Source organism: Trichechus manatus, unplaced genomic scaffold, assembly GCF_000243295.1.
Source record: "Trichechus manatus latirostris isolate Lorelei unplaced genomic scaffold, TriManLat1.0 scaffold00082, whole genome shotgun sequence".
Lineage (NCBI taxonomy): Eukaryota > Metazoa > Chordata > Mammalia > Sirenia > Trichechidae > Trichechus > Trichechus manatus.
The window spans coordinates 11,687,463-11,715,179 of NW_004444018.1; the positions used below are offsets into that span (position 1 = coordinate 11,687,463).

General features: G+C 43.5%; 2 protein-coding genes across 4 annotated transcripts in view; one reads left to right on the forward strand and one right to left on the reverse strand.

The window, feature by feature from the left end:
* The window catches only part of HABP4 (hyaluronan binding protein 4), a 55,329-nt gene extending 44,081 nt beyond the window's left edge, over positions 1-11,248 (forward strand). The window contains exons 6-8 of the mRNA XM_004381347.3: positions 942-1,113; positions 7,527-7,712; positions 9,388-11,248. Coding sequence (XP_004381404.1) covers positions 942-1,113; positions 7,527-7,712; positions 9,388-9,444 — 415 coding nt within the window. The 3' untranslated portion in view covers positions 9,445-11,248. The remainder of the gene's footprint in view (positions 1-941; positions 1,114-7,526; positions 7,713-9,387) is intronic.
* A 7,238-nt stretch (positions 11,249-18,486) lies between these two features.
* Positions 18,487-27,717, reverse strand: part of CDC14B (cell division cycle 14B) — a 109,727-nt gene continuing 100,496 nt past the window's right edge. For 2 of the 3 annotated variants that reach the window (XM_023735840.1, XM_023735839.1), the window contains one exon: positions 21,854-22,787. In XM_023735840.1, the coding sequence (XP_023591608.1) occupies positions 22,751-22,787 (37 nt within the window). In that variant the 3' untranslated portion in view covers positions 21,854-22,750. Of the gene's footprint in view, positions 19,572-21,853; positions 22,788-27,717 lie in introns of those variants that run through there. The other variant, XM_023735841.1, reaches the window with a different exon arrangement.

Genomic DNA, 27,717 nt, shown 5'->3' on the forward strand with positions numbered 1-27,717 from the left:
CAGCGGAACATTGTCTGATATAGTGCCGGAAGATGAGCCCCCACAGGTTGGAAGGCACTCAAAAGACAACTGGGGAAGAGTGCTGCCTCAAAGTAGAGTCGACCTTAATGACACGGATGGAGTCAAGCTTTCTGGACCTTTGTTTCATGATGTGGCACGACTCAAAATGAGACGACACAGCTGCAAACATAAAAAGAAGAAGACCCTCAAGGAGATGGATTGACACAGTGGCTGCAACAATGGGCTGAAGCATAATAACGATTGTGAGGATGGCACAGGACTGGGCAGTGTTTCGTTCTGTGGTGCATGGGGTCGCTATGAGTTGGAACCCACTTGATGGCACCTAACAACAACAAGAACAACAGCACCATTTGTCGAAAATACTGTTCTTTCTCCTTTGAATTGTCTTTGGCGCCGTTTGTCAAAAAAATCAATTGACGGTAAATGGGAAAGGTTTATTTCTGGAGTCTCAATTCCATTCCATTGATCTATACGTCTGCTTTGTTTTCTTAAAATTTTAAGAGAATATTGACAAAAATATGCTTTTTTGACCCATTGATTTAAACTTGTTCATTAATTTCCTCTATTTCAGTAGCTTCTCTTTTTCTACAGTGATCTCATTTCTGTTTAATGCCATCTGGAAAGGGAGTAGCTGTGGTGGAGTGTAATGCTAATGTCATTGGGATGGTGTTCCCACTTTCCCAATACTGCTCTGAACACACAGCGGGAAGTCTCTTCAGTTGGCAATGATAGCATGAAATGGTGAAAATAAAGTGATTAAGGAAGCTTATGGTTCAGAGATTTTCTTATCTTATTCAGATTTGAGATACAGTAACATGAAAATACGTTAAGCTAATGGTTATATGAATTTTTACTTTGAGAAAGTAGACATGTCATACCCATCAAAAAATGATTCTGCATATGATTGTACATCTTTATAGAGTTCCTGAGTTGGAGGTAGAAGATGAAACTCAAGTTCATGAGATGACCTTAGATGAGTGGAAAAATCTTCAAGAACAGACCAGACCAAAGCCTGAGTTTAACATCCGGAAACCTGAATCCACTGTTCCTTCCAAAGCAGTGGTGATTCACAAGTCAAAATATAGAGATGATGTAAGTATTGTGTTTTGTATCTACCAGTAATCTTTTCTTTTACCTTGTAAGAAACACAATGGACATTTCCACTTCTATTTTGAAAGTGGAACATTAGTAGTTGGCATTCTAGTTTCTACCTGAGTAAGCAGAGAGGATGGATGCCTAGTTTTACAGTATTTATTGTCATTAAGACAAAGAATTGAAACTTGATCTACTGACGCATAAGTAGAAAGCAGTTATGGTGACTGCACTTTCTGCTCACCCGGAAGTGTACTGCAACGACACAGATAACTCTGTGTTAATTGCATTGCATTTCTGACTCTTAAATGCGGGGCTGCAGAATGTTTCCTGTACCATGCCATTCAAAGGATAACTGCTCTGCATTGTCATGGTTAGATTACCTTCCGTTTGCATTCTTAGAGCATTTAATAAGGAATTGGGAGTAGTTGATCATTTAAAACTAGGCTTGGGGCATCGTACTCTGTGAAGCCGTTCTCATTTTAATTCAGCAGCTTTGATCCCACTGCATAGCTACGGAAAACTGCAGAACAGAAGCCAGTGTGGCGCATGGCAGCATATGCAGTCACTGTTGTAATAGCCTGCCATCCTGCAGGAATGGGCCGTGGATTTCCTCTTTGTTGTGAGGGGCTTATTTTTCATGGTTTGCTTTCAGCTCTTTATCGGATGTCCCAGCTTTGAAGGTGGATGTTTCAGGAGAAGTATCTACCAGCATCTATTGATAAGGATCATTGTTGATTCATTTAATCACCTCCTCTTTAAGTTACTGAACTTATGGGTACAATGGAGCATTCTGATTTTAGAATTTAGAATTTGCATCATTCAATCAGAGATATTTATTTGATATCAGGCCCTGTGTAAGATGGTGCTGGCAAGCAAGCCCTTCCTCTGTGCTGGATATTATTCATTGATTTCCATTTTTCAAACTTGGAATTTTATTGTGTGTATATTTCTCTGTGTTCCCATTTACACTCTGGTTATTGGTGTTCTTTGAATGAGGGTCATAGATGATACAGGACTTCCCCCACCCCACTTTGTCCTGTTTTGGTCAGTTCAAGCTCTTAGAGGCCTTACTGATAAGTTTTGAGCTGCTCCACTAGAAATGACTTCTGTGTAGACATAGGAGGCCAAAGGCTTATTCTCTTGGAAATCTCTGTGAGGTTTTTTACAAGTCCATCAACTAGCTGGGTTGGTTCTTTTGGTGTCTACTTCCTTTGTTCTGGAACATTGTAAATAAAGCTTTGCCTAAAGCAAATGCACTGTCAGGATGTTAAATGTGCAGCTGACATGGTTGGTAAAAATAGCATCAGCTCTTCCTTAATCCACACCAGATCCATCCTCCCTGGCTCCAGGGTTCTCCTAGAATATTTGAAGGAGCTAAGTTAGCTGAGTCATTGACATTGAACTTGGTCTCAGCAAAGGACACATCTTTGGTCCTTGTTAATCTTACGGCATTGAAGATTTCAGCCAGGAGTGGTTCTTAAGAGCAACGTAAGCCAAATGTTGGAGGCACTAGTTTGTTTTGTTTCGGGTGCCCTGGAAACAGAAGCATGAGAATAATACCTCTTGTCTGTCTGGAGCACAGTTGTTTGGGAAGTGGGGATCTAACAGGGACTCTGAAATGAGCTGGGCCTTGAAGCGCTTCAGCTGGGGCCACACAGAGGTGTTCGCAGAAGCCAAGCCTCTGACTGTTCATCCACCCTTCCTCCCATTGCACCCTAACCCTTCTTATGGTGATAGGGTGATCTGCAGTCAGCTCCAGCAGGGCCCACTTAACCAACCACTTCCCTACTGATGCACACTGACAGCCAGTTTTTTTTTCACCTGCGTGCCAGTGCTTCTGAAGAACAATTCGGGACTGTTCTTCCCTTCAGCTTTTTTTTTTTTTTTTTGCCACAAGCGCCCATCTACATAAATCCCCTGTTTTACTTTAATCTTGAAAGTTTGAAGGGGGACAAGAATGTTAAACATGAAACTTGTAATGAACAGATGACCGAAAGGGGTTGATATGCTCATGGAGGTGTGATTCCATTTCCTGGGCATATTGTAGGAAGGCTCCACATGGTAGCGCTTTGGAGATTCTTCTCCAAGATCACTGAAATATTTTCTTTTTTGTAAGTGCATGTTTTACTTAAAGTTAGGGTTTTTTTGTTTGTTTGTTTGTTTTGTTTATCCTTTATTATTAAGGTTTTATGTTTATTTGCTTGTCATTTATTATGATTTGAGCCACCACGTGTCTGTCAGTTTGTCGTACTGTGGTGGCTTGCATGATGCTGTGATGCTGGAAGCTTTGCCACAGGTATCTCAAATACCAGCATGGTCACCCATGGTGAACAGGTTTCAGCGGAGTTTCCAGACTAAGATAGACTAGGAAGAAGGACCTGGCAGTCTACTTCTGAAAAAATTGGCCAGTGAAAACCTTATGAATAGCAGCAGAACATTGTCTGATACAGTGCCAAAGATGAGCCCCTCAGGTTGGAAGGCACTCAAAATACGACTAGGGAAGAGCTGCCTCCTCAAAGTAGAGTTGGCTTTAATGACCTGGATGGAGTCAACCTTTCCATACCTTCATTTGCTGATGTGGCACAACTGAAAATGAGAAGAAACAGCTGCAAACGTCCATTAATAATCAGAACGTGGAATGTACAAAGTATGAATCTAGGAAAATTGGAAGTCGTCAAAAATTAAGTGAAACGTGTAAACGTCGATATCCTAGGCATTAGTGAGCTGAGATGGAGTAGTATTGGCCATTTTGAATTGGACAATCATATGGTCTAGTATACCAGAAATGACAAATTGAAGAGGAATGGCATTGCATTCATCTTCAAAAAGAACATTTCAAGATCTATCCTGAAGTACAACGCTGTCAGTGATGGGATAATATCCATACGCTTACAAAGAAGACCAGTTAATATGACTGTTATTCAAATCTATGCACTAACTACTAAGGCCAAAGATGAAGAAATTGAAGATATTTTACCAGCTTCTACAGTCTGAAATTGATCAGACATGCAATCAAGATGCATTGATAATTACTGGTAATTGGAATGTGAAAGTAGGAAATAAAGAATAAAGATTGGTAGTTGGAAATTATGGCCTTGATGATAGAAACAATGCCAGAGATCACAGGATAGACTTTTGCAAGACCAAGGACTTCTTCATTGCAAATACCTTTTTTCAACAACGTGAATGGTAACTATACACGTGAACCTTGCCAGATGTAATACACAGGAATCAAATAGACTACATCTGTGGAAAGAGACAATGGAAAATACTCAGAGAAAGGCCAGGGGCCAAGTGTGGAACAGACCATAAATTGCTTATATGCAAGTTCAAGTGGAAGTTGAAGAAAACTAGAACAAGTCCACGCGAGCCAAAGGACGACCTTGAGTATATCCCACCTGAATTTAGAGACCATCTCAAAAATAAGATTTGGTGCACTGAACACTAATGACTGAAGACCAGATGAGTTGCGGAATGACATCAAGGACATCATACGTGAAGACAGCAAGAGGTCATTAAAAAGACAGGAAAGAAAGAAAAGACCAAAATGGATGTCAGAAGAGACTCTGAAAGTTGATCTTGAACACAGAGTAGCTAAAGCAAAAGGAATAAATGATGAAGTAAAATTGCTGAACAGAAGATTTCAAAGGGCAGCTTGAGAAGACAAAGTATTATAATGAATGTGCAAAGACCTAGAGACAGAAAACCAAAAGGGAAGAACACACTCAGCATTTCTCAAGCTACAAGAACTAAAGAAAAAATTCAGGCTTCTAGTTGCAGTATTGAAGGATTCTATGGGCAAAATATTGAGCAATGCAGGAAGCATCGAAAGAAGATGGAAGGAATACACAGAGTCACTGTACCAAAAAGAATTGGTCGATGTTCAGCCATTTCAGGAGGTAGCATATGATCAAGAACCGATGGTACTGAAGGAAATGGTCCAACACTGGCAAAAAACAAGGCTTCAGGAATTGATGGAATACCAATTGAGAGGTTTCAACAACTGTATGCAGCATTGAAAGTGCTCACTTGTTTATGCCAAGAAATTTGGAAGACAGCTACCTGGACAACCATTTGGAAGAGCTCCATATTTGTACAGATTCCAAAGGTGATCCAACAGAATATGGAAATTATCGAAAAATATCATTAATACCACACACAAGTAAGATGTTGCTGAAGATCATTCAAAAGCAGTTGCAGCAGTACATCGACAGGTAACTGCCAGAAATTCAAGCTGGATTCAGAAGAGATGTGGACCAAGAAATATGATTGCTGATATCAGATGGATCTTTGCTGAAAGCAGAGAATACCAGAAAGATGTTTACCTGTGTTTTATTGACTATGCAGAGACATTCAACTGTGTGGATCATACCAAATTATGGATAACACTGCAAAGAATGGGAATTCCAGAACACGTAATTGTGCTCATGAGGAACCTGTACTTAGACCAAGAGGCAGTCGTTTGAACAGAACAAGGGGATAGTGTGTGGTTTAAAGTCAGGAAAGGTGTGTGTCAGGGTTGTATCCTGTCACCATACTTACTCAGTCTGTATGCTGAGCAAATAATCTGAGAAGCTGAACTGTATGAAGAAGAACGGGGCATCAGGATTGGAGGAAGACTTATTAACCTGCAATATGCAGATGACACAACCTTGCTTGCTGAAAGTGAAGAGGACTTGAAGCACTCACTGATGAAGATCAAAGAATATATAGCCTTCAGTATGGATTATACATCAACATAAGGAAAACAAAAATTTTCACAAGTGGACCAGTAAGCAACGTCATGGTAAGTGGAGAAAAGATTGAAGTTGTCAAGGATTTCATTTTACTTGGATCCACAATCAACACCCATGGAAGCACCAACAAGAAATCAAAAGATGCATTGCATTGGGCAAATCTGCTGCAAAACAACCTCTTTAAATTGTTAAAAAGCAAAGATGTCACTTTAGGGACTAAGGTGCACCTGACCCGACCCATGGTGTTTTCAGTCGCTTCATATGCATGTGAAAGCTGGACGATGAACAAGGAAGACCGAAGAAGAATTGATGCCTTTGAATTATGGTGTTGGCGAAGAATATTGAATATACTATGGACTGCCAAAAGAACGAACAAATTTGTCTTGGAGGAAGTACAGCCAGAGTGCTCCTTAGAAGCAAGGATTGCAAGACTTCATCTCACATACTTTGGTCATTTTATCAGGAGGGACCAGTCCCTGGAGAAGGACATCATGCTTAGTAAAGTAGAGGGTCAGTGAAAGAGAGGAAGACCCTCAATGAGATGGATTGGCACAGTGGCTGCAACAATGGGCTGAAGTATAACAACGATCGTGGGGATGGTGCAGGACCAGGCACTGTTTTGTTCTGTTGTACATAGGATCACTATGAGTCAGAACCGACTGGACGGCACCTAACAACAGTGATTTGAAACCAAATCAAATTTGAGTGAGTTTTCTTTAACATAATTTTGTTTTCTTTTAATAAGAAATAAAACAGTTTTCACCTTTTACAATAAAATGCGCTTTCTCCGGAAGTTTAAACGAAGCAGTTTTTAAAAAGCAGGTTGATTTCTTTCTTGATTTGTTTGTGCAGCACTGGTAGCAACCCTCAGATATCCATAATCTCTGTTTTACCATTTCCATACATTTCTGGACAGAAACTGTTTATTGTAAATCATTCAATTTTTAATATATAGTTTTGTTCAGTCAGAGTCCTTGGGTGGTGCAAACAGTTAATGCACTCAGCTGCTACCGAAAGATTGGAGGTTCGAGTACATGCAGAGGTGCCTCGGAAGAAAGGCCTGGCAATCTACTGCCAAAAAATCAGCTATTGAAACCCCTGTGGAACACAGTTCTACTCTGACACACATGAGTTGGAGTCAGCTTGATGCAACAGGTTATTTGTACAGTCAGCATCTACACTGAAAGGAGTGCCTCCACCAAGTTGTATTATTCCAAGAAGATTGTATTTCTTTATTGATCGAAGTAGCAACTGTGAGCAAATAAAACAGAAGATTGGCAGAAATTAAAACTTTTTAATCTCAGCAAAATTCTTAGATCATTTTATTTTGATTGCTTTTAGTCATGTCAGTCTTCTTAACCTGCTGAACTGGTAGAAATTGGTCTTACTTGAAATAATAGGAAATTCATAGATGATTGGATTAGATTGTAATGTTGAGAATATGTGACTGCTAAATGCACAGAATTCGCTTATGTTAGAACCAGCACAGCAGAGGGTCTTCTTCCCTCACCTAGCCCTGCAGTGCAACGCCTCCCCCCTACCCCTGATCCAGTGCCTTCTTCCAGCCCTTGGTGTCCTTTTAGCCCCTGGGCAGCGTGTCAGAGTGGCTTATCACTCTGACACCGGGCTGAACTGGTGTTCATGGAGGTGGCTGTGTGTATTTGTGTGTTTCAGACGGTGAAGGATGACTATGAGGATGATTCCCACATTTTTCGGAAAGTGGCCAATGACATCACATCCCAGCTGGAGATTAATTTTGGTAACCTCCCTCGTCCCGGGCGTGGAGCCAGAGGTGGCACACGGGGAGGCCGGGGAAGGATCAGAAGAGCAGAAAACTACCGACCCAGAGCAGAAGTGGTGGTAGGTGCTTGTTTCATAAATACTGGATGGTTTTCTGAGAGAAGTGAGAGGCGAGTAGGCCCTGGGCCTGCACAGTCTAACTTTGGAGGTCATCAGGCTCTGCAGTTGATTCCTCCAATCTAGTGTGCGTGTCTGATTCTGGGGTATTTGGGAGTGACTTCAGGATTCTGGATGAGCGTAGGATGCAGACCACTGGCAGTGCTGGCCTCCAGGGAGGTCTGCTGTCTGCAGGGATGTGCTCTCAGAGCCGCAGACACAAACACTCCTCACAGCATCAGACAAGAGCCCCTGCTTGGCATCAAATCGCATCGCCTGTCGGTTGCTTACGGACTATAGTTCGACTGTGTCCTCCATGCCATGCCCAGCCCTCTTAATGCCAGCTTATGATGCTTTCTGGTTAAAGATAAAATTCTTCCCAAGGCTCCAAGGCCCTCTGTGGTCAACCCCCTCCTTAGCACCTTACCAGACTCCCCTTCTCACTCAAACCATTCTTTGCCTTGGCCGCAATGCTCTCCTAGTTCTTCAGACACGCATGTGCCTTACCCTACGAGGCCTTTGCAAAGGCTAGTCCTTCTCCTGCCATTTGCCTGCATAACTAGAACTGATCTTTCTAACTGCACTTCCTCAGAGAAGGCAGCTTTGACCATCCTTCCCACCAGACCAGGTCAGGGCCTCTGAGCAGGGGATTTTATTCCTTTTCTTTGAAGTATTATCTCCACTTGTAATTGTGTTTTCATTGGTGTGAGTATTGGTCAGTGTCTGCCTTCTCTGCAATGGAGAGCAGAAACCATGTCTGCCTTTGCTCATTATTGGTTTCCCCAGGGCCCAGCACACCCGGGCTCCGCTGGACTCAGCAGTGCCTTCAGGCCCCACCTCATGGGCAGGTCGCGCACTCTCAGGACCTGCGTTCTCTGTTCATCCACTGAGGCCCATCTCAGGCAGAACCTCCTCTCCCAGAAAACTTCACCCACCCATGATGCCTGCTTTGCCACCACATTGTACTAGATGCCTCTATCATGGCCCCCAACTCCTAGGACATCTGTCACTGAACTTGCCACGTTGTTGTAACTTCCCTGGTTTTCTTCTCCACTTAATTCTGGGAGCTCCCCAAGGCAAGACCTACCTACTCATCCTTCCGTGTCCATTGCTCGGCACAGAGGAAACACTCCGTGTGCTGGATGAAAAAAGGGCCAGATACACAATGGGTCACTCAGTAAGGATGTGTGGGAGGAAAGAAGGGAGGTGGGCAGCTGTCGGCCCTTTGTAAAGTTGTAGAAGCCACTCTAACTACCTCAGTGGCTCATCCGTGGGGGTCACAGCTTTCTGCGTTGGGGCAAGGACTGGAGGGCAGCTTCCCGTCCTCCATTCTGCAGTCCTCTTGCGGCAATAGGAGGGTGTCTGCCGTGCTCCCTGTGGGCGCTCCCTGTGTGGGCCCTCCCTGTGGGGTCCTCCTTGTGGGGGCCCTCCCTGTGGGGGTCCGTGCAGCACTTGCCTGCAGTTCACGTGCATGACCTTTCTCAGCGGGACCCTGTGACTTTCCCCTGCACCAGGGGCCCTGCCTCTCCCGTGTCACCTGGATGAGATCGGGCACCCACAGCAAGCAGTGTCTGCCCAAGTACCAGTTGTGTTGGGAATGGCTGAAATGACAGTTGATTTCAAAACTTGCCTTGTCTAGACACAAGATGTTGCTCCAAACCCGGATGACCCTGAAGACTTTCCTGCTCTAGTGTGAAAGAGCCCCGTTTCCCTGGCAGCGTAAGACAGCATCAACATACCTGCTAAGATTTTCCTTGCTGTGGGAAGAGTGTCAGACTCTAAGAACAATAGATGTTACTTTTTCCCGTGTAGTGTGAATTTGTTGCACTTTTTTGGTTTGGGGGGTATGGGGCAGGGATTTCTCCAGGTATTCTGGAGAGGGAATTCCGTCAGGGGGTTAGTCTGGCAGTTTTTTAAGAAGGTGAAGAATGGTGATCTTTTTTTTTTATTTAAGGAATTCCAAATGAAGTTCAGAAATAATGTTTAAAATGTGTACATAGAGATTGTATTGAATCCTCCACAAAAGCATGGAGAGTAACGTTAAGTTGTAAAATATTATCCGTTATTGAGACTACTTGGTAAGTTGTATAGATATCTGAAGGCTGTGTCCTTTAAAGAAAAACATATAACTTTGATCATTAATTTAAAGCAGTTACAGCTTAGTTTTCAGAGACCAAGACATTAAAATACAATTGTATTTTCAACTCTCTTGGAAGTTTTTGAGTTCTGGTTTTCATTTTATCAATGATTTTGAACGGCTATTGTGCAGTCACTGGTTACCACTCGGACAGAATTAGAGAAAGTGTTTATTTTTTAATGGTGATTTATTAAACTACCTCGTGGTTTCTGTGTGTATGTATACGTACACAAACACACAGTAACTTAGTATATTATGTGTATAGTGTCTGGGTGGTCTTTAGGATGAGTAATAAGTATATCATTTTAAAATCAGGTTGTTTAGTCCACTAATCAGATGAAAAGGAGTCCTGGCACAAATCAGCATAAAGACAACAACATATCATTTTCTCCCTCAAAATTAGGTGTTAGAATTCAACAACTGTGTACCAAATAGCTACTGTGTACAAGGTTCCCTGTCCTTGCTCTGGGCCAGACTTGTAAATAATTAATATTTATTGACCAACAACTATATGCAGTTTTTCTCACTGGGTCCTGGTACCAGCTCCACTGAGTCCTTATTTATTGCCTTTGGTGAAAGATTGGGGTGGGGGCTCCCCTAGAGCACCTTTATCAACCGCACAGCTGAGAGGCACTTGCAGAGCCCCAGCTCTGTCTGCTGAGCTGCCTGAGAGGCTCTGAATGGCCCGAGAAGGGGGCTGGGACAGAGGCAGCTGTAAGAGCCACTGCCAGATCATAGGTGATACTCTGCTCTCTTTGCTGAGGAAACTAAGGGTATTGTTTGCTGCTTGTCACCCAGTCAATATGTTTGTGTTGGGATTTGAACCTTGGTCTCAGGACCCATGTTTTTTCCCACTTTACTGCACTAGACTCTGAACTTGAACCCGAGTTGTAAATAAAGGTTGGTATTTCCTCCTAACTTTGTGTATAGAAAATTGAATCCTTTTCGTCACACCCAGGTCAAGGGAGAATAGTAATGGGAAAAGGCCACAGTGCAAAGAAGAGTCTTGAATTTGTGGAATCATCGAAGCTGAGCCCCTAGCCCTGTTATGGTCAATCAAGAAGGTCTGCTTTGGGTCACAGCCTACTTTTTGTCCTGCTATTAATACCCAGGTGCTAAAGTATAGTAGTTGATTCTTTTATTCTGTCTCCCTGAGAGAGTTTTACTCGCTCTCCCTGAAGTGATACCATGATCTAGGAAACCTTTGAGTGAGTGTCAGGACCAGCCACCACAGTTGACTGGTGCCACAGGGGGGCTGTCATTGTTCAGCAGGTTTGAAGCTGTCCTATTAAGTCACTTTGCCTTTGCTTTAAAGATTGGGAAAGTATATCCATTTCAAGAAAATGCCATTTAGTGCTGAGAATTCCACTTGAAAAGCCCACAGCACTTGATTTAATATCATATTTGCATCAAAACACTTGGTCCTTTTCAACTTGCTGACAATCCCTGCACCGCAAGCAGCCTCACTCACATGGTCAGAAGTGGCGGTGGGTGTTTTGGGAGATGTGGTCATTTCTGCGCTTGTAACGGGCTTTGTTCGCTCCCCAGACTGCTGCTCTTCAGTGTTGTGGGGAAATGGATGTCAGGTCTTTGTTTTTGCTCTTTGTAAACATGCTGGACTGTCACAGCAAGTGCCCCAGAGCAGCCAGCATGAGCAGAAGGGCAGACCAGAGAAATCCTAATGTGCTGTAGGGAAGATCACATGGCAGGGCTGGGGGTGGGGGGTTTGTAAGAGGATTACAAGGCAAGACCTTAGAGATCAAAGTTCCCCCACCAGGCTCCTCTGAGGTGCTTGAGTACAGATGAGTTGCATGAGGCGGTGCGCCTGGCACCACACTTTGGGCTGAGAACAGACAGGAACATGGAGATCAGGCACGTTTAAATTCTAAGGGCAGTTTAGCCAACTGTAGGGTCCTGCTGGACAACTCCAGGGCTAACCTCAGCCCTGACTGACCACCTCTGACCAGGAGTTTGCCTAGGCCCCAGGGACATCTAAATTGTGCTGCTGGGGCAGCTGCTGAAGATGGGGCCGTGGGCCACGTCGCAGGGCCTGGGAAAGGCTGCCTGCAGCCAAGGACCGAGAGCCAGGTGGGCAGGAGCCAGGCCTGAGCCAGTGTCGCCACATATAAATAGGGAGGTATGGTCCCTGGCAGCTGTCATCAGGGGAGGAGGTTTGGTCCCCTGCTTTGGCTGGATGAAAAGCTAAATTCCCACCTGACTCACGAGGTGCAGGCAGAGACTGGCTTGATGTGGAAGCTGCTGCTGCTTGGAGAATGCTTGGAAGGAACTGAACTGGGTGATATTAAGATCTGGTCAGACTACTCTGAAAAGCAAATCTAGCCTAATGTTGCTGCTAAGTGTTTGACATTTTCATCCCAGGCCAGGTAGACCCTTGGGGGCCAGAGACGCTGTGGCAGGTCCCCTCTTCACTATGTTGATAGGTCCTTTTTCTTCACTGAACTCTGTTTATCTCGTTCCCCCATGCCATCCACACACAGGTGGAGGCATCGGTTTTCCTCTGACACAATACCATGTGGTATTGGCAAGTCCTAGGGAGAGGCTGGAAAAGGTCAGCATCGGAGATAAGAATTAGAACAGGCACTGCCCTCTTCTGAGTTGTTCAGGAAATGGGTCGTTCTGGCAGCAGCAGGCAGGTCTGCCATTGCTCTAAACAAGTTTCACTCTGAGGGAGGATTTCCCCGCTTGCCTTTCACTGCTGCTGCTGTCTCCCCTCAGTCTCTGCAAGGATCCTGCCTTGTGTGAACAGCCTTCCCTAACCCTGTCTGACACGGGCCCCCTCAGGGTGGAGAGGGAGGGTCCGGGCAGCAGATAACGCAGGGCCGCTGCTGCATGGCTGGGCATCAAGCATGAAGGGTTTGTCTGGCTTCCTTTCCAGGGAGCCGTACTTACATGGCAAAGGGAGAGAGGAAGGAAAAAAGCGGGGTTTTTTTTTTTTTTTTTTTTAATGTAAAAAACAAAAGTGCAAAACTTCTTTGTCACCGTCAGCTAAGAACTGGTTTTCCCAGCCACCCCAGAAGCCTATCCACATGACCCGGGCCAATTACAACCTCCTCCTTCCCTAAAGGAGCCACTACTTTGACTTTTATCACTGCCCAAGGGTGTGTACCCAGACACTAGAGTTTTGCCCTTTTTTGGATGTCTTTTAAGCCTCTTAAAGGTTCCTCCCAGCACCCCCCGTTTGTTGAGAAATAGGGGTTGAGGAGAGAAGCATTTCTTGAGAGCCTGTTGTGTGCTGTCCTGTAACTGTCTTGTCGTTTTATAGGGCAGGTCACAGCTTGCTCCCTAGCTAGTATTTGGGCAGGGAGTGGGTAGGGTCAGAAACAAGATTTAATCCCCCAAACCCATTGTTCTTTCTACAAACAAAAACCCATTGTTGTCTAGTTGATTCTGACTCAAAGTGACACACACCTGAAATTCCCAGTTAAATAATTAATCCCTTGAGCAAAGCTGCTCGGAGGGGACAGAGAAAGTCCTCAGCTGGACATATGCTATGTCCTTCCATGCCAGGCTACTCCAAGGGACGCAGAGACGGGCAACCTAACTGGAGGCAGCCGTGGCCTACAACTTGTCTACCCACGTTTTCCGTGGGAATCGGATTATTAGAAAACTTGGTGAGGTCTCCTGTGCAGGCGGAGATAGACAACTTGAGAGGCCTGGAGATGAGGTTCAAGGTCACCCAGCAAGGCACTCGTGGACAGGGACAGGAGCGTGACTTCCCAGGGACTCGTGGAGGTAGCCTCAGGAGGTCACAGCAGAGCAGGAGTCTGTGGGGCGGGCAGCTCCCACTGCCCCAACCCTGCCCCATCTGTCTGCCCATCACCCACTGCTCCTTGGCCACTAGGTTTCCCATTACTCAAGGAACAGGAGTTCCCTGGACCAGACCACAAAGGCCTCATACCCACCCCAGCTCTATCACGGGCACAGCAGGCCCCTGTGTATGGAGGGGAGCTGAGAACCAAACTGCCTTTTCAAGCATCATTTTGGTTCAGTTTCAGAAGGCTAACTTAGATAACTGAGAGCACAAAGTCATTTGTAAGCCGGGGAATGCCTGTTACGTGAGTATGGAGTGGCATCAACTTGCACATAAGTCCTATGGTGGGGCTTCTGAGAGTTCTCAAATCTTGTAAAACACTGAGGTAGGGGAGAGTATGTCTCCTCCAGTGCAGCCACCTCTACCAGGGCTGCCACCACTGGGCTCCATGTGGTGCACTGTCCAGCTCCTCCTCCCAGGGACTTTACTCTTGGAGATGTGCAGGCAACAACCTGCACAACGGTATGGGTGGCCCTGGTCTCCACATGACCTGATATATTGGCAGCTGGTCTTGCATTAGAACAGTGAGGAAAATGTTTAAAGTATCTGAAACCAGTCCTAAGTTATCTAGGTGATGGAAAATGACCAGAACTTGGTGAGGGATGAGTAGGGGTCAGTCAGGACGTGGAGAAGAGGAAAAGGGGAAGACAGAAAGGAAGCAGGAGAGTTGGGAAGCCAGATGGTAGTAAGTGGTAACCTCTTCCCTGGCTCCCTCCTGAAGGACGTTGTGACCAAGGCAAAAAGCAATATTGAGGCGGGCCTCGGATGATGTGTGAATAGGGCTGCTCCCTTGCGTAACTTCAGGGGGACGCCTCACGTTGCATCTGCATGAATAACCCTCCTGATGTCATGGGGTGCACAGCCTGAGGCTGTAAGCAGGGGCCCTATGAACCCTTCAAAAATTCTACATGAACTTTTTTGGGGAGAGGAAAGGTCTACAGCTTCCATCAGGTATTCTAAGAGGCTCCTAACATAAGAAAGCTCAAGAAACACTGCACTACTGGGGCTTGGGATTGAACTGGTGAGTGAAAGGGTTCCAGCCTGGGCCCTTCCCCAACCCACCCTCCCACCCATTGGTCACCTAGGCTCCGGCCCTGGGCTGAAATCTCTAACATCCAGTGGAAGAACAAAGTAAAAATAGACTCCCACTCTCACTCTCCTGAGAGGCTGAGGCAGGCCTAAGGAAACAGGCTTCAACTGCACCATGAGAACTTCCAGTGGTGAGCACGGTGCTGTCCTGGAAGGGATCTTCTGTGGAGGCCTAGTCCCTGCGGATCCCGAGCCACATTAAAAGCCGGTCTAGAAAGGTTACAACCCGGGACAGCAAACCATCACTGGAAAGGGAGGAGAAACAGAGTTGTATTTTCAGGACCTCTCTTAGGGAGTTGCTGCATATGGCAAGGAGTGGTTGACCAGGCTGATTGTAGGAAAGACCCCAAGGTACAGGGTGTAAATTCCTTGGTTAACTGCAAGGCAAATTTAGGGTTGGCCAGAGCAGAATCACTCTGAACAAGAGGGATCCGCAGTGACCACCAGCTGTCGTCCTCTGCCCTGCCCAATGCTGAATGAACATGAACTGCTACTTAAGGAGGCGCCAATCATGGGCCTGCCTGGGGTGCTCCCAAGTCGTCCAGCTCTACTACAATAAACTTGTCCTCCAGGGATGGTCACTACACTGTAGGGGATAAAAGCTGGGACCTGGCAGGCAGGCCATTTGGCCAAACACCCAAGGCCTGACCTCACGAGCCCCCAGTCTCACCAACAGTCATGAGCCCTACTCCTGGAGTTGACTCCACTTCTGCCCCTCGATACGTGAAACCTTTTCTCCAGCCCCTCCTTTTGCAACTGGAGCTTGGGCCAGGGCAGAACAAGGCAGGAGGACAGTATTCACTTCAGCAGAGCGCATCTGTTGCTATTTTCATGACTTGCCCAGTAAAAGCTGTATCTGCAACTAGCAGCACCACCCCCAGAAGTTGTTCAAAAATGTGTGGGGGTGTTTGGGTTATCCAATGGCTGGGGAACATGACTGACATTTAGTAGGTGTGGGGGGCCAGGAATGCTAGGCACACCGCATTCCCCACAGAGTCCTACGCAACAAACATCTGTCCCGCCTGAAAAGTCATCTTATTTTACAGGGAGGAACACATGCTGAGGAAGAACTCTCAGCTGAACTGCCCTATTGTCTTTCTCCAAGTAGAACAGAGCACAAACCACACTACCTCCTTCACTCTTTCTTTGCCCACTCAAATGCTCTCCCTGTTTATAAATGTGATATTTGGCAATTATAAAAATCCAAGGGGCCAAGGCCAGTGCACTGGTGGGATCCAGACCATACTGGATCTTGCCCTACCAAGGCAAGGGCCTCCTTACCTGGGGAGTTCAGAGTGGATGGAGCACTCATCATCCAGAAGCATGTCAAAGTCATGCAGACTTGCTAGCAAAGAGACAAGACACAGTTAGACAAGGCAAGACGGCGGTGTGGCAGCACCTTCAGACCCATAGGGGCTGTTGTTCCTAGGGAGAACTGGGCGTGGTCTGGAGGAGAAACCTGCAAGGGTTTTCCCAGAAGGTGCCATTTTCCCCCATTAAACTGAGAGAAATGGTGAGACTTTAATGTAGGGATATACTTTGTCAACCACTTAGACAACAAAAATACCCAAAATCTGACCAATAGCCAGCTGAAAGCTATGACTATAGTAGGGGAGTGACTGTGACCCATGACCCATAGCACAGGACCAGTTTCTTACTCTTAATTAACCAGCTGGCCAGTGTCAGGACAGCTGGTCATGGGGGGAGGGAGGGGCAGTGTACATTGTCAGTCTTTTTAGAGAGCATTTATATATATATATATATATATCATATATATATTTTAATTAAATACACACATACAGGGCTCTTAGTACGTGCCAGGCACTATTCTAAGCACTTAACAAATATTAACTCATTTGGTACTTGATATTGTTGTCCCCATTTTAAAGAAGATGAAACAGAGGCATAGGGATGCTAAGTAACCTGGCCAAAATCACAGTGGCAGGGAGAAGGTTTGTACCCAGGCTGTCTGGCTCCAGAGTCCAAGTTTGGAACAATTATATCAAGATGCGTTTTGATTCAATGTCCTTCAAAAAAAATTGCATATACTTTGATCTAGAAATTGATTTTGCAAGAATTTGCCCTAAGGAAATAATTGCAACACCCTGGACAAATTTACATTTGAGAATAGTCACACAGTATTATACTAGTCAGAAACTACCAACACGGCCAACAATGAGTATAGAATGATTAAATTAGGGCATGCTTCCAAGAAGTTAAAATTCACGTTTTTGGAGAGTTCCTCCCTTCCAATGCACCCACAGTAGCACTTAACACACAGTAGAAGGGAAGGAAAGCAGAGTCAGTGTGACATCTGCACTGGCACTGGGCCCATGCTAGGCCATGGTCACAGACTTTGATCTCTTTTAATCCTAAATCTATGCACTTATTTTACAGATTAACAAAGTGAGGCTCATAAAGGACCCCCAAGCTCACAAAAAAAAAGGGGCAGAGCTAGGGTTAGAATGTGCATCACTGTGGCTTGCTCTCTCCATATCAACTTGCTACCTCAATCAACTCTTGCTTTTCTACTCAAGCTATCTTCCAGTCCTGCCTGTGAACAAACCATTCTCAAGAGACTTACTGTAAGTACATGGATCTCCCCGCTTCAAGTCAAAACAGTTTATTTGACCATTTTTAAAACACACCATTACATTTGCATGAAATTATACTGCAGGTACCCAAAATATTCCACTACCTTCCAGATATTGAGGCATCATAATCTGCTATTAACGTAGTCTTTACCAAATTGTCTAAAGAAATTACCTAAACTGTGCTAAAAAATAACTTATTGAAAGTTAATACTCTTCTAAGTAGTTTATGTGTATTATTTAATTCTCACACTAACTACTAAGGCAGGAATTCTTTTCACTCACATTTTACTTAAGAAGTGGAGGCAGACGGGGTAAGCAAATTCTCCAAGTGGTAGATTGGACTGGACAGTCAACAGAACCAAGAGCAAGTTATCTCTAGGGCCTAAGCTTTTAGAGGCACACAGCTTACACTGCACCTGGTGGCAGGGTGCCTTCACACCCAAGAGCTAGATAGCTCCCACAAAGATATGCCTTGGGGTTACATCTGAAGCCTTCCAAACCTTGCTGCCAAGCCTGCACCCTTCACAGCACCCAAGTACTTCAAGCAGCTTGGCCCTAGGCACCCAGTTGAGCTCTAGATAGTCTGGGAGCACATCACCCAGTACCAATCCCAGGGCAAACCAGAGGGGCAGGTAGGCAAAGCACCTTTCCATAGAGGGCAGAGTCCGGAAATCCCGCTCTGCGGGTGGTAGTTTGAATAGGACAAAGAAGACGAGTCACTCTGGTGACAGCTCCATAGAAGAGTGACTGTGACTTGGAAAACAGACCACCCCTTAACAAGGTCCTAAGTCCCAGACACAATCTCTATGTGACGGAGTGGCCAGTAACAGAGACGATTCAAGAGGGAAGAGGGTAAATAGTACCAAGGATGGTGTCCTGGACAGGGGCAGATTAACCAGTAAACAAAGTAGACATGAGCTTAATTGTGTTTACTAATCTGTAGTGTGGGGCCCAGGTGGCACAGTGGTTAAGAGCTCAGGCTGCTAACCAAAAGGTTGGCAGTGCGAATCCACCAGCCGCTACTTGGAAGCCCTATGGGGCAGCTCTGTCCTGTAGGGTTGCTGAGTCAGAATCCTCGACAGCAACGGGTAATCTGTCATAACAATTTCACATGAGATGTGGTGAAAAACAGGTGAAATTGTGCAACTACAGATTAGTAAGTAAACACAAGTAAGCCTGTGCATACCTTGCTCATTGGGTAATCCGTCCCTGCATTAGAAATTAGAAAGGACTCCCGGATTAGAAATCAGGAGCAGAGTGCACTAGGACTGGTCCTGCCTCCTCCACCTTAGCACTTATATCCTGACCTTGGCAGTAAACTAAAGGCTAGATTCTAAGACCTACAGACACAAAGGGTCTGTTCTTGTGTTCTTATCCTTCATGGTCTCCAGAAAGTCAACCTTCTGCATCATTTGAGCTAGTGGTGTGTGTGTGTGTGTGTGTGTGTGTGTGGCATATTTCACAGCAGGAACTCCTTCACTGTCTTGCCATCTTACCCTGGAGAAGGGTTACTTCCCACTTTATACTTTAACTGCAGCCTGCCATGACTCAGAATGTGAATACCATGACTCAGTAAGCAAACACAATAAACCAAAAGGCTGTTTGGTTAATACTTTTAATTACATGATTGTAATTATACAATTTCCGCTATTCAATATTTTGTATAAAACAAGTTACAATACACAAGATTTTCAAACGCAACAATATGTATCAAACTACATAGATATGAAGTTTACAGGCCATTATGTAGCTTTATCTTAAAAATACCTTCAGGAAAATAAACATTCATTCGACCAGTTCTCTCAGCTTTAAAAAATATGATTAGAAATATACATTTTAATAAAAAAAAAGACAATGATTGATCAAATACTGATTAATCAGTTACATTTTAAAACTTTTAATAATCTGTACATGAGTGCAGGTTAGATAAAAGTCTGTAAATTATTAATATAAAACTGCAGTACAATAATCAGGTGGCCATGACTGCTGACAGTTAATTCTACTGCGTAATTGAATTAAGGAGGCAATTTCTTACACAGTATAGATGAATTGTCCAGTCTTTTAACACATCTGTAGTATTTTCTCTCAGCAACATGGAGAACACTCAGATATAGGAGAGATGGAAGAGCAACAGCTGGCCTCTCCAGGACAGTTTCAGTGGGCACTAACTACTAAAGAAATAAAACATGTCTTTAAAGTTGTTTTTGATGAACTCCGCTTTCCAAAATGTAGTAATTTTTTAAAAACAATGTATAAAGGGAAGCAGTTGAGCGCTTTTAGAACAAACCTCAAGTGAGTGCACTGCTCATTTGTCATGACCAGTGGCTCAAGCATGGGAAAAGCTCTAGACACTCTTGGCACCCACCACCCAAAGGCCTGCTCACTGGTCCACCAGGCATGCTGCACCTGATCCTGCTCCACGTGCAAATGCATCTGCCTCATGACAACATGTAGGAACTCCTAAAACTTGTCTGGGCCCAAGAAAAGGGGTAGAAATCACCCCTGTGAAGGGAGGAGGTGGGCAGGGAAGGAAGGGAGTGGGTGGGTGATAGGCTAAGGGGACCATGTTTTAGAACTGAAAATTACTGGAGCCTAGAAGAGCAGCGAGCGGCTTGGAAGCAGCTACATCTGATAAGTAAGGTCACTTGTTTTCAGGGCCAACCCTCTTCACTGAGGGGTCAGAGAGATTTCTCAGATCCCCTTAGCATTGCAAAATAGAAATGGTCTACACTCCAGGGTGCACGCAAGTTTGCGGGTACCCTTCCTTTGTACTGTCCCTTACTCTTGACTATTTGAGGCCCCAGAAAGCCTCACGGGCACCTAAAAATATGCACTTCTAATTTTAATTCCATTGGAAACTGCCTTAATGTACTTTCCAAGCTATTTCAGGCTCTTAAATTAAAGGAATCTCTTTGTCTGACATGCAGCCTTCACATTCCATAGCAACAAGATCTTCTATGACAAGGACTCAAAGCTAGACTCTCAGAAGAATCCGGGTGTGTTGGGGTGTCAGTTGGATAGGAGGAGGGAAGAGTCCACTCTTATTCACAGCAGGAAGAACTTTCCATCAGTCAGACCCAGAGACTTTCTGGACTCTAGATATGTTCCTAATAAGCTTCATGCTATGCTATGCAATTCATTTGAAGCACTACCCCAAATCATTTGTTTGTGCAAAGAAACCCTTCGTTACCAAATCACTAATTTCCTATGACTAATTTCAGTAAGCCTATTAAATACAAAGATTTTTAGAAAGAGCCACAGTGATCACAGATTGTAGCTAGAAACTTAAAACAGCCAACTCAATAACGGGAATTTACTGAATAAAAAATACTGTGGTTAACACCAAAGCCCAAAATTTTCACTCTTGGCCAAGACACTAAGTGGCTTTATCAACTGTGAGGGAGATGGTATTCATCATGAGACAAGGCTGGCAGCACACTGACTTGTTCTAAAGTAATGAACAGCCAAACCAAGAAAGGTTCAAATGGAAGTTTGATTTTCACAACAACCTGGGTTATTTATGGCGGGAGATGGCCTTGGGAAAGGAGAGTTGCCCTGAGAATTTAATGTTTTATGCATGGGCACAGTTTGAATATTATCTCCCACCACTGCACAGTAAATGGAATGTTCCTCCTCCCACTCAAATCTTACTGACGTGCTGTCTTCTCATAAGCAAGTGCGTCGTTGTGCCTATTCATTTCCAGGCAAAGAAAACCACTCTTCTTCTGTGATCTAGTCCCCAGTGTTTAAAACTGGCCGGACCCACCCCCATAGTGCCTGATGGGGAAAGAATTGCTTGTTTGGCTAAGACAATGGCATCTTCCATCTCCCCTCAATGCCAGCTAATTTCACACTTCTGTCTACTACAAGAGAGCACACCCAAAAATGGAGCCATTGCTTTTCAGTGTCTTTTTAGCCTGTTTATTCCAACAACTCTTAATAGTTTTGCTTAAAAGCTTATATTGTAAAGGTATTTGCCACCCACTGCCTTTCAATATTGCATCCCTCCATTCTCTAAACTTGGACAGGCAAAACTTGGTTAATGAAAATGAAAACCATTCACTTCTTCTTATGGAAGTAACCAAAGTGACTGAAAAATAGTCTTTTCTTTTGGACCCCAATTTTTGTTGGTAGCAAATAAACCCTGTTTTTGTGAATGCTTTGTAAAATCACAGACTCTGCTGTGATTCAGCAGGGTTGAGGGGAGAAGGCACTCTACAAAGTTACTGTTTGTATTCCCTAACCAAAGGCAACAGTGAGTTCTTGAATTTACAAACAACTGAAATCCAGATGCAGATAACTGTCACTGAAATCAAAGGGTGTGGGCCTTAGGCTGATCACATAAAAACAATCCACAATGCTGTAGAGAAAGACCCTACTAAAGCAATAAAGCTTGAAAAACAAGCCACCATTATTAGGGTCTTTGAAACAACTGTGTGTGTGTGTGTGTGTGTGTGTGTGTGTCAAGAGCAACTGTGTGTGTGTGTGTGTGTGTTCCATGTATGGAAGGAAAGATGATTTTAATTTGCATGACTTGGCAACAAAACAGTCAGCAGATCTGGCCTTCTCAGTCACCAAATGATACACAAAGGAGTAAGTTGATGCAGCAACAAGTCCAATTCTGAAGCCAGTTCCGCTGAGTTTTCTAAGGCTACCAGTAACATTCTCTTGCAAATTTTCCATTATCAAAGTACCACTTTGTATCACAACCTGCAACAGTGTTTAAATGTGGTTTTCACAGATTCTTCTCAATAAAGCACTCTTTGGTGGAAGACAAGCAGCTTGGGTACTTAACAGAGTTAACATTAAAACAGTATTACAAATATTAAAGTGAAGATGATTAAACCAAACTGTATTAAATTACAGAAAGTACCATTTCAATAATGCGTGTTTTATCTTTATAAATTTTGACACAGGGACACAGGAAAAACAGAAAATAAATATGTAAAAAACCTCCATCAGATCCTCAGTTCTTCTGAAGGCCAGCAGCTAGAATGATTGCCATCACAAGGGACACACATGCACCACACAGACTAGGCAGCTCTCTTAATAGCAGAGGGCTTTGACATGTACACCTGAGACTAAATTTACAATAGCTTTTTTTGTTGTTAAACTTGAGACACTTCTACAAAAGGAGAGTTGGGCCCTTCTTCAAGTCATTTGCTTGCACCCAATCTCGTTTAGCTATTTAAAACTCCAGTGGACATTTTTCTTCACTGAATAAACTTCTTAGGTGGAAAGCAACTAAGGCTTTTTGAAATTTTGTTTTGTTTTCAAATAAATTGTGCTAAGTCCTGTTGTAGTTTTCTGTTCCTAGAGTCTTCCTTCAGTTCTGGTCACAGGTTTTTACTTAACGCAAGACTGTTTTAGTCCTTGAAATGGAGGGACTACAGGGGGGAAAGAAAAAAGGATGTTTACCATGAAGGTTTTAATGTGTCCCATATGTAGTTATCAAAGACAAGGAAGGCAACATAATGATAATATTACATGCTACAAAGTAATCATAACACTTTGTATAAGTTTTTAATGACAAATACTTTGGAAAAGACAGTACAATTATCAACCATAAAGGAAAGACAAACAGGAGAGGAAGGCAGAGCAGAAAAAGGTTCAGTTCTGCAAAAAAAAGAAAAAATAAACAAAATTTCAAAAAAAGAAGGGAAGGCAAAAGCAGCAGAGTAATGAAAGTACCATAATGCCATTAAGGGCATTTGTTGCAAAGCATTCCTTTTCCTTCTTTCCCTCTGAGGAACCAGGCTGTGGGAAAAGTGGAAAGAATGAGAAGATAAAGCAGTGTTACTTGATTATTTCAAAAGTCAGAATTTGGTCACAGAAAAAGTTCTGGCACCTGAAGCAGTTTCCAGTCTAGCTGAGTGCAGAAGGCCCCTCTCACCTGCTCCCACCTTCCTTAGCATGCACCGCACCACCTGTGAGGGGCCCCTGCCGACTCCTCACCCAAGGATGTAAGCAGGACACATCAAGCAAAGGTAACCAAAGCGCCCTTTTCTGTTCAGAAATAGATGACTTTGATTCTCACTTCTCTTTTCTTTCCCCAGTTTACTACCTTACCTTTCAACTAAGCAACATTCAGAGAAAAAAACTAATGGAAAAGAAGAGTCACAAAAACCAATTCCAATCTGGAGGTGACCCTCACCTTAGATGATAATGATGTTCTATCAGAGCAGGCTCATTTAAATTGATCATTTAGTTTTTGGAGACGCCAATAAAGTATTGGGTACAAAGAACCAGGTTGGCTGGTGGAGCCAAAGGAGGAAATACCTGGAATTTCAAAGGAGACTAATATGTTAAAAGATCACAGATAAGCAGCATTTAAAAAGGGATATTTAAAGAAATAATACCATGGAGCTCCTACACTGGTGCATATTTGGAAATAGCAATAACAAAAAACTAGAGCCCAGAGGTGATGGAAAAGACATCAAAACCTAGGGGACAAGAAGCAGTGATAGGTACAATGATGGCAAAAGTCACAAATGAGAAGACATAAAAAGTCAAAGAAGCCCTAGACATAGTGGCCAATCACAAGTGAAAGGCTCATAAGAAGACTCACGGTTTAGAAGCTTAGGAAAGAGCCTAAGCATTTATCTTCCTTGATGTAGTGGTTAAGAGCTTGGCTGCTAACCAAAAGGTCAGCAGTTTGAATCCACCAGTTGCTCCTTGGAAACCCTATGCGGCAGTTCTACTTTGTCCTATAGGGTCGCTATGAGTTGGAATTGACTCAATGGCAACAGGTTTGGTTTGGTTTACCACAGGAATAATCAGGCACAAAACATTCCACAGCAATGACCAACAGATTAGTTTGGCAGGTGTAGCAGAGAGGGATGTTTCCTAATGCTGCAACCTGAAGTTAAAACTTATTGTACATGACAATTTTCTTAGAAAACTAATGGGAGTTATAATTTAAAAAAAAAGAAAGATAAGTCCTAAGCTAACAGAAATGTGTACTAAATAGGAGAGCTACGTAAAGACATGAACTGAACTAAATATTATCAAATGAGGTGAACGCAGGTTCTCAATCAAAGGCATTATGAAATTTTCAAGATTTGTTCTGAGAGAGACCTTCAGAAAGTTAATGTGAGAACACTGAAAAACAGAACAATTTAATCAATTATCCACTGGATTTATTGGCTCTTAAAAGAAAAACATTAAGATGGATTTATAGCTCTAATGGAAAGTGGGAGAGTGTAAAAGCCCATTAATTTACCTCCTCTGACTTGAGAAACAGAATGGGGAAGGTGCTAAGGGTCACTTGCATGTGGTGATTCAAGCCAAACAAGCTCACGTGTCCGCTGGGCCTGAAGTGCTGCGCTCCACTAGAGCTTCTGTCACATGTGGCTCAGGAGTACACGTGGCTTCCGTCCATCCACATGGTTATATGAGGGATTAATCATTTGCCATGAGAAACAGGGTAACATTTCTTCACAACAATAAATACTTAAGAGAACACTCTTTTTTTTTTTGCTCCACAAATAAGTGCTCTTTTAACATGTTCGTGAAGAAACTTCAAAGTTGTAGAGCCTCTCTGTAAACTGTCAAAAATCAAAAGATAGCCAATTCAGTGCAATGTGAATTTAGGTGAGGGTCTTCATCCAGAAAGCCTCTAAGAATAGAATAGAATGGAAAAAGCAAGTGAAGGGTGGAGTTCCTATGTAAAGAGCATGGATGGAGATGATAATGTGTCAACAACATCAACCTGCAAAAGAGAAGGCTTCATAAATAGGAACATCACAGGGCAGACCTGCAACTCTGGGGCCTTGAAATTATTTATGGAAGTACACTGAAAGGGTATAATATTTTTTTGTATTGCTGTTTAAAGAAAAGATTGCAATTCAAGACTTTAGAATCACTTTAACAACTTTAGCTCTTACACTATTTTGCCCTGAATTAGATTATACACAAATGTGTTAATTCCCTCATTACCCTCCAACCAAAAACGGCTAATATTCAGTAGGAAAGAAGTTTCGAGCCAGTGTTTGGCTGCTTGCTATTCCCATTATTTCCTAGAAGCAGGTAGTGGGAAACGACTACTTCCCCTTGTTTTTTGAGCTGTTCGTGGATCACAGTTATGGTGATATGAACACAAGCCAGAGCCCGGAAAGCGGGAAAGGAAATCCCACCCGGAGGGGGGTTGTTCTACGCACCACAAAACTCAACTTCTCCCATAGTTTTATTTCTCTTCCTCTCCAAATCTCCTCTGAAAGCTCATTTTGGAATTTAAAAGAAGACTTTCTGATTTTCAGCACTACCCCAAATTTCTGGAAACTGCTTTGGGTCATTTCAACATTCGGCAAGAGTGTTCAATCAGTCTGCAGTCACTTTAGGCCTCTCAAAGCACCCTGTCCAGGGACCTAGGTAGATGCTCTCTGCAAACAGGAACCACCTTTCCTGAAAAGCACAAATGTGGATCACTAGAGTGACATGAAGAAGCAACAAGACCTAGATAGAAAAGCCAATGCATGGCCAACCCTCAAAGGAATGTGGGATGACTTGGCAATCTTGATCCCGGTTCCTGGATTCTATTCCTCTGTAACCTAAAAAGCACAATCCAAAAAAGCAAAAAGCAGAATGAAATGTGCAAGACACACTAGTCTGCAATGGAAGCCCAACCAATTATACCTAAAAAGAATATGTCCATTCAAAGCATGTCTAAATTAACTATTACCAACAGCAGGCTTTTTTTTCTTCTTTTTTTCTCAACATCTAGTTCATTTCTTTCTTTTAAATTTTTTTTATATATATGTATTTTTTTATTGTACTTTAGATGAAGGTTTACAGAACAAATAGTTTCTCATTATTAAACAGTACACATATTGTTTCATAACACTGGTTAACAACCCCATGACATGTCAACACTCTCCCTTCTCGACCTTGGGTTCCCTATTACCAGCTTTCCTGTCCCCTCCTGCATTCTAGTCCTTGTCCCTGGGCTGTTATGCCCCATTATTCTCATTTTGTTTTATGGGGCCGTCTAATCTTTGGCTGAAGGGTGAACCTTGGGAGTGACTTCATTACTGAGCTAAAAGGGTGTCAGGGGGCCATACTCTCAGGGTTTCTTCAGTCTCTGTCAGGCCAGTAAGTCTAGTCTTTTTTTGTGAGTTAGAATTTTGTTCTACATTTTTCTCCAGCTCTGTCCAGTACCCTCTATTGTGATCCCTGTCAGAGCAGTCAGTGGTGGTGGCTGGGCACCATCTAGTTGTACTGGACTGAGTCTGGTGGAGGCCGTGGTAGTTGTGGTCCATTAGTCCTTTAGACTAATCTTTGCCTTATATCTTGTATTCTTCATTCTCCCTTCCTCCCGAAGGGGTGAGACCAGTGGAGTATCTTAGATGGCTACTCACAGGCTTTTAAGACCCCAGATGCTACCCACCAAGGTAGAATGTAGAACATTGTCTTTATAAACTGTGTTATGCCAGTTGAGCTAGATGTCCCCCAAGACCATGGTCCACACAGCCCTCCGCCCAGCAATTCAGTCTCTCAGGGAGTTTGGATATGTCTATGGAGCTTCCATGACCTTGCCTTGTACCAGTTGTGCTGGCTTCCCCAGTATTGTAACAGCAGGCTATTCCTTTGAATTTTTAATAGTTTAATTCACCTGAAAGTGTCAAAATTAAAAGTCCCACTCTCCCCCATTTGTTGTAGTTGTAAATAAGAAAATTACTTTAAAAAAAAAATCCAAACTGTCCTACCACCCAGAGATAAGTACTGTTAACATTATGATGTATTCGTCCTTTGTCTTATTTCTATACACATATAGAGAGTATGTTTTCTGTGTGCCTCTTTTCTCTTATTGCTTCATGAGCATTTATCCAGTCATTAAATTTTCCTTTAAAAACATGATTCCCAATTCATTTAATGTAATGTAATAATTTTTGGCCCTTCTCCTATTCCTCACTATCATAAGTGACACTCTGATCTTACATTACATTGTACCTAAATCTTTGATCTTTGGTCAGCACTTCTCTAGTATTCTCAAGTGGAATCACAGAGTAAAAAGAATATGACTGTTTGATACTTAAAAAAAATTTTTCCCATACAAAAATTTATACATAGTTATGTGACTCTAATTGCTCTCCCCATACTGTGACAGCACACTCCTCCTTTCCACCGGATTCCCCATGTCCATTCAACCAGCTCCTAACCCTCTCTGCCTTCCCATCTCACCGCCAGACAGAATCTGCCCATGCAGTCTCTTGTATCTACTTGAGCTAAGAGGCACAATCCTCACTAGCATTACTTTATGTCCTACGGTCCAGTCCAATCCCTGTCTGAAGAGTTGGCCTCGGAAACTGTTTTAGTTCT